The 10131-nt window shown below is 31.2% G+C and overlaps 1 protein-coding gene across 1 annotated transcript; it reads left to right on the forward strand.

Moving 5' to 3' along the window:
• Positions 1-4633: 4633 nt before the first annotated feature.
• LOC107959994 (uncharacterized) lies at positions 4634-5581 on the forward strand. The gene has a single exon (XM_016896191.2). The coding sequence runs from the start codon at positions 4869-4871 to the stop codon at positions 5373-5375; it is 507 nt and encodes a 168-aa protein (XP_016751680.1). The 5' UTR covers positions 4634-4868; the 3' UTR covers positions 5376-5581.
• The last annotated feature ends 4550 nt before the right edge of the window (positions 5582-10131 follow it).

The following is a 10131-nucleotide window of genomic DNA, read 5'->3' on the forward strand; positions in this document are numbered from 1 at the left end:
ATGAATGACACTTAAAATAACGTGTTTGAACATAGATTAGCATAGTTGAGAAGTTGATTTTGAATAACTAGTTGGTTGGATGAATTATTTGTGATTGAATAAGTTGAAATGGTAAGTTTTGATGCTCATTTGAAGTTATGTAAGAATGGTTGAATTGAAATGATTAGATGCAATGTTTTAGTAACTGTTTGAAATGTTGTTGTGCAGGAAAAGTTTAGAAAATATGCACCAAACATGAAGAGTGACAGGTAGCCATGAAATAGGTACTAAATGGTCTAAATTTTATCAAGAACAGAGTCCACATCTCGACGAGCAATCTTCCTCATCACAATGTTGGCCGATAGTGAGTCACGTGGTGACATCGAGTGGCTTGAGATCAGGACGTGTCAAACTATTTAGCGACATCATGTTGTGGGCCTTGAAATTTTGAAACTTTCCAATTTGTATTTTATGCTGGGGTCAACAAAAGAGCCTTTGTAAGCTCGATTAAGGCTCGAATTTAATTGTGTATTATAATGTAAATGTGTTTATGATATGATAATGATGCAATTTCCCAGATTGGATGGTTCAAAAAATGGCTCGATTGGGTTGGATCGTCTTGCAATAGTTCAATAGATGGAAACGTCGACTTGTAATAGTAGCAGTTAAAAAACCTTAGCTATATTAAAGCAAAGACCCATTTAACTCACGAATCTACTAGAACATTGGTAGAAGTGAAGTTGCCACACTCCGGGATAGTGAACGGAGTGATAAGACAATTTGAATGCCACAAACTTTGAAAGTTTGATAAGTTCGATATAGTTTGGTTAAGAACCAAAGAGAAAATTTTCACAAAGTAATGTTTAATTTAGAAATATTGTGTACCCTTACAAATGGCTAATCACCAACTTTATATAGACTTATAGGTGACCTTTCAAATTTGGCATTCAACTAGCTATTAGCACAAATATTTAAATCCAGTTTATAACATATGGTGGACAACCAAAGAGTCATGACTTTTCACTTGATTCAGACATGTCTCTTCACTTGATAAAGGTTTAATATTCCTTAAATGTGTTGTTTATTGTCCCTTCATTTTCCTTATGGTCGAATGTTATAATGCTTGACATTCATATATTTTAATGGCAACATTATAAGCTTCTAGTGCATAAAACCGATTAGACTTGAAAAACCATTCCTTGGTCTAATGAACAGTCACCTACAATGTAAGTAAATAGATATTAAACATTTGCAACTTTTCACATTCTTATTCAGCTAAAATATTTAACTAAAAACACACATATTTATGATAAAAATCAGCATACTATAAACACACACGCATTTATTTATGAACACGTGACTCAAACCTATGTTTAAACATAATTAACATATAAGACACATAAATATATGCATGATTAATTAAATGCAAACTGAAATAAAACTTAATTAATGACACACTTCACACTTATGACATAAACTCATAATTAACATATAAGACGCATAATATAATGCATGACATGATTAAAATGAAAAAATATAATGCAAACCATAATTAAAGATTGCAAACTTATTAAACTGAAATAAAACTTAATTAAAGTCCTTTAAGTTATCCTATGATTAATCAAACCCAACAAAGGTTTCAACTTTTGCTTGAATCAACATTTGACTTAGACTTGACTAAATCGGAACAAGATTAATTTGGACTTGCTCCCAACATCCATACATATGCACCATAAGCTCTTCTTTGACCCACTTGGCTCAACCTCCCATAATTAGCCCAATTGGCAAGTACAAAGGTTCAGGTCTGAAATTGGCCATTTCATGAAGAGTTGGGCCTTGAAAATTTGATCCATCATCTTCTCGTTTCATCTTTGCTGAAACTAATTTAGGTTTGGTGCGTGGAATCACATCAGATTGAATGTTTGAATGATTTATTTATGGTGTATTTGATGGTAATTGTTGTGGCAACGAATGTGGCATCCTGTAGCTCAGATCTGATGATAGGGTCGAGTAAGGGTCGGGCAAGAAGTATTACATAAAAATGACTTTAAAAGCTTGGAAGAGCTAATGAAAAGTTGTGCAAAAAGTAAAGAATAAAAAACTCTACCAAGAAAATGCCAAAAAAAAAGAAAAAAAAGGGGTCAAGACAAACCAAAACAGACTTTGCAGTTGGAGAAGGTGATTTTATAGGTGCCAAAATGAAGAGCCTCCATTAAACTTTGGGACAAATAGCAAATTACCAAATAGCACATGAAAAATATACTTAAACAAGCATCGTTCCAGCACCCAATCTTTAATCAACACAATGCCTACCACGCTTAAAAGCCATAAAAATCATAAGAAAAACTATCCATGTGTCACGTATTAGCTACGTGCTATAGTTAAAAATAATTCGTAAGTCGCAAATGGCAACAAAAAAAACCTCAAGCACAAAAACAAAGGAATCCGCAAGTTTACCTAGCAAAACATTAACTAATGGTATTCCTTAGACGAAACAAAACAATCCTCCCTTTTAGTTTTTAAATAGCAAAACATTAACTAATGGTATTCCTTAGAAGAAACAAAACAATCCTCCCTTTTACTTTTTTAGATAAAAGTACACCAAAGAAAATTCACACCTCACTAAGCATGTAATAAAGACAGTGCAAGGCTAACCTAGTGTACCCATCCTGTTTCAAGAAAGACCACTTTATGACCTTCTTTTCATCAGGGGAGAAGTCAGAAAATTTTTTTAGCGGGGGCCGGATGAAATTTTAATTTTTTATAGTTTATATCTTTATATTTTGTAAAGGATTAAATTAAATTTTTATAATTTTAGGGGGGGCCAAAGTACAATTTTACCTTTACTAATTTAAAATTTTTAAAAAAGTTTAAGGGCCAAAATAATAATTTTACATTTTAGTGGGGCCGGGGCCCATGCCGGCCCCCCTCCCCCTACCTCCGCCCCTACTTTTCATTTAGGGGCCGGGGAAATTGTTATGCCAAACCAAACATGGTGTCTTCTAATACAACCCCACTAGTGTAGTGGCTCACCCATCTAAAGGCTCGCCACTATAAATTTACGTCTACCTAGGGAGTTTCTCCTATCTCACCTAAAAATCTTCATTTCACTTTCATCATACCTAAAGAGTCCTTACCCTCGACCTCTCTAACTAGCCACCGTCCCCTTCGACATCTCTTCCCATCTGTCAATTTTTTTATATAAAATTTTATAATTTTTAAATAATTTTAATGCTTTTAATATTTTTTTGTACACTTTTATAATGTTTATAATGTAGATATATGTTTAATTTGCTGGATACTAACATCACAATGATAGCAACATTTGGCATACAACGGTTTAAAATTAATTATATATCTCAATCAGTCTTTTTAACATTCAAATGATTAAATCATTAGATGAGACATAACTTTAAGTTTTGATCCGAGTAAAAAAGCTCTTTAAAAAGTAAAGTTAAAAAAAGTGTACATTTTAAAAAGTAAATAATACATTAAGTAGTGTTGGAAAAATTGTAATTTTTGGTAACTTTGAGACATATTTTCAATTGGTAAAGGTGGAGAGTTGAATCATAAAATTATAATTTTATATTCTACTCTATGAGTTCTTTACAACAGTATACCATATGCTCAAAATAGTTGGATAATGAATGAGAAATTGATGTTCAAAGTAAGTTACTTAAAAATATTTGTTGAGAAAAAGACAAACTTAGATCCCACATTGGTTAAAGACTAAGTGTGAGACGTGTATATATATATATATATATGAGAACCCACTTAAAAAATAATTGAATGATTAAGCTTGAAACTTTGCTTCGCGTGCTAGGGGGTGTAGATCCAAACCAATTTTTAAAAAGGCTTTGAATTTTTTTTGAAACTAATACTCTCTCACACTGAATTTATTTTGCTCTCAAAATTCTTTTTTTCCTCTTCATATTTTCTAACGTTTCGATGATAGAAAAATGCAACGTTTGTTCGTTGATCGCTGCGAAGGTGCTACTGTTTTGATCATTGTGTTGTTGTATCTTAGGAGACAGTCGACCAACGTTTCTCCAAGTACTGTAAGAGTAGTCGAATCTGTCTTAAGAAAACTGTGTCAAACAGGTCACAACATTTAGTAAATCTCTATTTTTTTTTCAATTTCTGATTTTTGTTACGGTATTTATTAATTTTCGTATTTGACAATTTAAATGTAAACTATTCAATTTATATTTTATTTTATATATAAATATTTGTTTATTTATATTTATATATTTTACTCATTATCGTATTATTTCCAACAAGTTGAAACACGAATATAAAATAAATTTTTATGCAACTGAGACTTAAACCCAAATTATTTTTAGGGAAGGTGATGGTATTAGTAGTCACAACTTAAGTTAATAAAATAACTTTTTTGTAAGAAGAATATAAAATAGATATACATGACACGTTGGGAATATGGATGCACGAATTATCAAGGAAAACATTTGGTCCGTGTACGAAGATAATGTGAAATAAAATAATAAAAACAACTGGAACATGCTTTGCTAGCAAACAAGGGCAAATGGAAGATAGGCAGCAACACCAGCTGCAGTTTTCTCAGCTGGACCCACACGCAAATAACAGCGAAATTTAGCATTACAAATTAGTACTGCACAAGCAAAACATGCACCTTCCCCATCATTTCTCATGTAATTTTTGCCTAACTAACGCGTTCCTTTTGGCCTTTTTTATTTTTATTTGCTAGTATTTAGCCTTCTATAATTGACTATTACATTCTTCATATAAATAACTTAGGATCCCCTCTCAATCTCTTTAACCAACTACACAACTGTTTTCCTTTCAAAACACACGCACCTCTTCTCTTAATTTCCAATAACGCTATCATCTTTTGTTCTTTGCAAATCACCATGGGAAATTACGTGTCCTGCACTTTGGCCACCCCTTTAATCAAAAGCGGTAAAGCTGCAAGGGTGATCCTTCCCGGCGGCGAAATCCGGCAATTCCGGGAATCCGTAAAGGCTGCCGAGCTTATGTTGGAGTGTCCCAATTTTTTCCTCACTAATTCCCAGTCTCTTCACATAGGCAAGAGATTTTCAGCTCTGACCGCCGATGAAGAATTGGAGCTGGGCAACGTTTTCCTCATGTTCCCGATGAAGAGACTCAATTCCGTGATCACCGCAGCCGATATGGCTATACTTTTCATGGCGGCGAACTCTTCAGCCAAGAGAATATCAAGTGGAAAAGTGAGGGTTTTACCGGAGACCGGAAACGTTGAAGAAGAGAAAGAAAAGTCGATGGGAGGATCAAGGTTGAGCTTAGAAGGGGTTGAAGAATTCAAGCATAGGTTATCTGTTTGTAGGTCAAGAAAACCTTCATTGGAAACAATTAAAGAAGAACCTGTTTGCTCAAGGTGAATATTAGACCATGTTTTGGGTCAGTTAATACAAAGATAACTCTTTCTTTTCTTGTTTCGTTCTATTTGCTAATATATTTTCAGCAAATAGAATTCTTTTTCTTTTCATTTTTGATTTGAGAGCATCTGTAATATGACTAACATATAATGTGAAAATTTATCCATGAAAAAGTAAGATTTTCAGTGAATGAAGTTGAGTTTGGTTCATATGGATGAATTTTGTTCTTTAAGATTACATTAAAGTTGTTTATAATTATGGGTTACAGGTGAGATAGTTAACATTCTGATTTCTCAATGCCCAATCTACTACTTTGCTTAGTGTTTAAACCTTCTTTCATATTAATTTTTATTTCAAACTTTATTTAATTAAAAATAAATAAATTTGAGTAAAGTTATATTTTTTAAAAGAAGAATGACCCTTTAAAAACCCGAATCAAATACATAAGCTAAATAAAGTAAAAATATCACAAAATTCTCTCCGATTGTACCATAGACGTATGAGCAGTAAAAATTTTATTACAATAATAAATTTAGCCTTTAATTTTTATACATTTATTTAACTTGATTCATACTCTTTTATCAAAAGTAAACTAATTTCTTTTTTAAAAACTAATAAAATTAAAGGTTCAAAAAGCCTTAATAAAAAAATTTAAAAAAAATTAATTAAGCCTTTTTAAAATTAAAAAAATATTTAAAAAATCACAAAATTTATTATAAAATTTAAATTAAAAATAATAATATTGACCCTTATAAGGTTTTAAAAAAAGTGACTCCTGGGTTGATATTGTTTAAAAATTTTCATAACTTTTTTTTTTAAAATTTTGTTTATAAATTTTATGATTTTTAATAATTTTTAAAATTTAAAAGGGATTAAATGATATATTTTTTAATTTGTTACTACAACTTTTTTGACTATTTAACTTTAGTTTAAAAAATTTCTAATTTACTTTAAGTAAAAGAGTAGGGGTCAAATTAAATAAATGTGTAAATGTTGAAGGCTAAATTTGTTATTGTACCTTGCATATAAATAACAAAACAAATATTTAATGCTGAAATTTTAACGGAAGCATTGTTTTGCTCACTCATCCAACATAAAAGAACTAATTTACCCATGTTTTGTAAAGGGGCTAAAATGCAATTTAGGGTATAGTACATGGGATTTTGTGATACTTTTACTTGCTAAATAAATATTTTGACTAATGAATTACTGTATTTCATAACATTTCTATTTTAATTAGATTATGGCATGTGGGCTAAAATAATTATGTAATTTATTTATTAAAGATACGAGTGCATGTGAAATAGTAAAGTTAAGAAAGTGTATTGTTTGGCGTCTCGATTTCAAATCTTATCATAGGTATGTATTATTTTTAGATTTTATGTAAAAAAATAAAAATACCTTTAACTTAATATTTATTGTTTATTGAAATTAAGACATTTAGATAATTTAAGAACTGAGTCGAAACTCGATTATGAATGATACCAAGTCAATCAAAATTTTTATATATAGTACGTATAGATATAGTATACATTTTATATAATAAATTTTAATGGAAATTACAACTATATTTATAAAATAAATTTTAAATTTTTATCAAATTTTGAGAAAGGAATATTTGAGATACTGGTTTTCATTTCGTTAGGATTAAATTGACATTTAACTAAAATCTTGGATTTACTTTAACATTTTTTCTATCAAACAATGACTATTTTAGTACAATTGTTACTACAATTCTGTCGGTATTGATATATTGAATAAGTTTTTCTTGTAAATATAAATAATGAGTTGGGAGTAGTTGATTAAGCTTTAGTTTAATTGATATTGTTGTAATTGCAATAATGCGAAAAAAATGAGTTCGAGCACTTTTAATTACATTTTTTTCTTTATTTTAAGGGTTAAGAAGAATTATGAACAGAAATATGCATTGTATAAAAAAATAACAAGTTTTTAATTTCTCAAAATTCTCTAATTGTTTTTATTTTTGAAGGTTGTATCATTGTTTTTTAAATTAGTAGTTGGTGTTTAAAAATAGAGTTATGGTTGATTGAGTTTTAGCTTGGTTGTATTGGCATTATTGTCGATGTAGGAAAATGGGAGTTCGAATGTGCTAAAGTGCGTTTATCCTCCTATTTTAGAATTGGTATGGGTTATAAATAGTTCTAAACATTATATAACTCTGAAATTTTCGAATACTTTCACAATTGAATTAGATTTTCAAAAAATCAAAAAATTGAGTCATGTACTCTTAAGCCTTTTCTTTTATCTAAATCATTTTTGCATATATTAGTGATTTGTGAGTTTTAGGTGGAATTCTTAAATTTTATTTTAATTCAAATAGATTTATTTGACTAGATTTTCTTTTGCATTTGACTTCACTTAATAAAAGTTTAAATTAATTTCAATTGGAAAAGATAAAATTTATCAACTAAATTAATTTAATTTTTTTTCATTTAAAGAAAAGAAAAAGGTTTTGTAGAACAGGAAAAATTAAAGGAGTTGACGATTAATTCCTTCTAGAAATATATAAAAATATGTTAGCAATCAAAATAGTTAGGCGTTGAAAGTGTAAACGTGGAAATTGCGCCGTTTCGGGGACCACGGCTTCGTTCATCAGTCGCAGTTTCCGGAGCTAAGCTTGGGATATAATAGAGTTGAACCGCTTGGAAAATTGGAATGATGTTTTTTAACTTTCGACTTCTCCGCCAACGTTTAGACTTGGAACCAACAACTACCAATCAACAAAGCATAAACAACGAATTGATTGAATTAGAACATTTTAATGAAAAAGATGTCTTATTTTAAAAACCCCCAATTTTTTCATATGAAAAATGAAAAAAGAGTGCATCTAAAAAAATCATTCATAAATTAATAAAATCCATACATATTACTTAGACAACTAGGTGAATTCTAACACCGCATCACTTAAAAGCAATAGAATTGCCAACTAAATCCCGTAGCAGCACCTCCAGGCTCATATTGTCATTGATATTATCTTCCCTGTTTCCACATTTAATTTTAACCATCCAATAGGTGGTTTTATGGCTCTTGGCAAGACGTGTAGTTGCTTAGCCTATCACGTCTCAAATGTTGAGCACTTCTATATTGTGCCATATAACTAATACACCAACTATCAACAATTGTGAAGTTTGGGTCCACGCCATATAGATGAAAATTATAAATCATTGTCTAATGGATCAGCTTTCACCATATTTTTATTAGCCTATTTTTAGGTTTCTAGTTACGGATTGAGTTACCGATTTATAGAAAAATCCTTTGATTTAGTGGAGCTTTTCCTCTTGTTTTGTAACACCCCTAACCTATATCCGTCGCCGGAATATTGTTACGATATATAACACATACGTTTATGCATTCATAATCAAAATTCATTCAACACAATCATATTGTCCCTTATGAGGCTCTTCAAGGCCTTAGAACATGCTTAGAAGAGGTTTGAGACTAAACCAATAACATTTAAAAACTTTAGGGAACTTAGAAAATTTTCATGCATTCAAGGGTCACACGCCCATGTGAACAGGCTGTGTGAAAACAGGGCATACATACTGACTTGCACTACACGGCCGGAGACACGCTCGTGTACCTTGGCCATGGGAAATCTGGAGGGGTTACTGACTTGGGTCACATGGTCGGCCACACGCCCATGTGCCAACCCGTGTGTCACACACGGCCAGTAGACACGCCCGTGTGCATAAACTGTGTCAATCTTGTAAGGTATACTGACTTAATTTGAAGGGCTACCCCAAGGGACACACGGCCGTGTAGCATGACCCGGCTAAGACACACGCCCGTGTCTCAGCCCGTGTGGACAAAAATAGGCTATTTGCAAAGCCAATTTGCCACCCTTTTCTCATGCACACCTAGCAATCAAAATGGTACCGTTTCAAAACATATATAAGCAACCAAAACATGTTATTCCATACACATTTCATGCCTTCTATCCTCAACCATTACAACTACTAAATTTCATATTCAAAATATGTAACATCCCGATTTTGGGCTTAATCTGAACAATGGTTTCGGGACCACAAATCCGATGAGGAAAATTTCATTTTTATTATATTTTTATGGTCTACGATTTCACGAAATGATTTCGTGAAAATTTCGTTAAAAAATTTCGACGTTTGGGCACTCAATTTAGTAAAAAAGGACTAAATTATAAAAAGTGCAAAAGTTGAGTTTTATATGTTAGAGGTGTTTAATTGTCATGAAATTTTAAATAGGAGGTCCTTAAATGATAATTAAACCATTTTATAACTTGTTGGACAAAAATGACCTTGTTTGGGTAAATTTTGAAAGAATAGTAAAAAGGGTATTTTGGTCATTTAGGGGTAAAATGAATTAAAAGACAAATTTTAAACCCCAAATGTGTCCCTTTCTTCTTGATACAGCAGAATGTACCAAGTGCAGCCATGGTTAGGGTTTTTCCAAGCTTCCAAGCTTAATAGTAAGTGATTCTGAGCTCCATTTTTAATGTTCTATGTATTTTTGAAATCTCGGTAACATGATTTGCTCATTTCTGCCATTATTTTGAGTTAGGATTTATGTTTAAAAATTTACCCATGAATGATATGCATGTATTTTTATGTTTAATGGTAGAATATGAAGCTTGAAATTGTGTTAAACAACTTTTGCTAAGCGATTTTATGTGAAAACGAGTAAAATGATATAATCGGTAAAAATACCTAATGTTCATAAGTACATGTTAGAGTGAGAATTTGATGTTTCCATAGAAGGGAAA

Source organism: Gossypium hirsutum, chromosome A05 (genome assembly GCF_007990345.1).
Source record: "Gossypium hirsutum isolate 1008001.06 chromosome A05, Gossypium_hirsutum_v2.1, whole genome shotgun sequence".
NCBI lineage: Eukaryota > Viridiplantae > Streptophyta > Magnoliopsida > Malvales > Malvaceae > Gossypium > Gossypium hirsutum.

What these genes read in the sequence shown, in the direction of transcription:
- LOC107959994 (XM_016896191.2), top strand. Translation starts at nt 4,869, where the DNA reads ATGGGAAATTACGTGTCCTGCACTTTGGCCACCCCTTTAATCAAAAGC.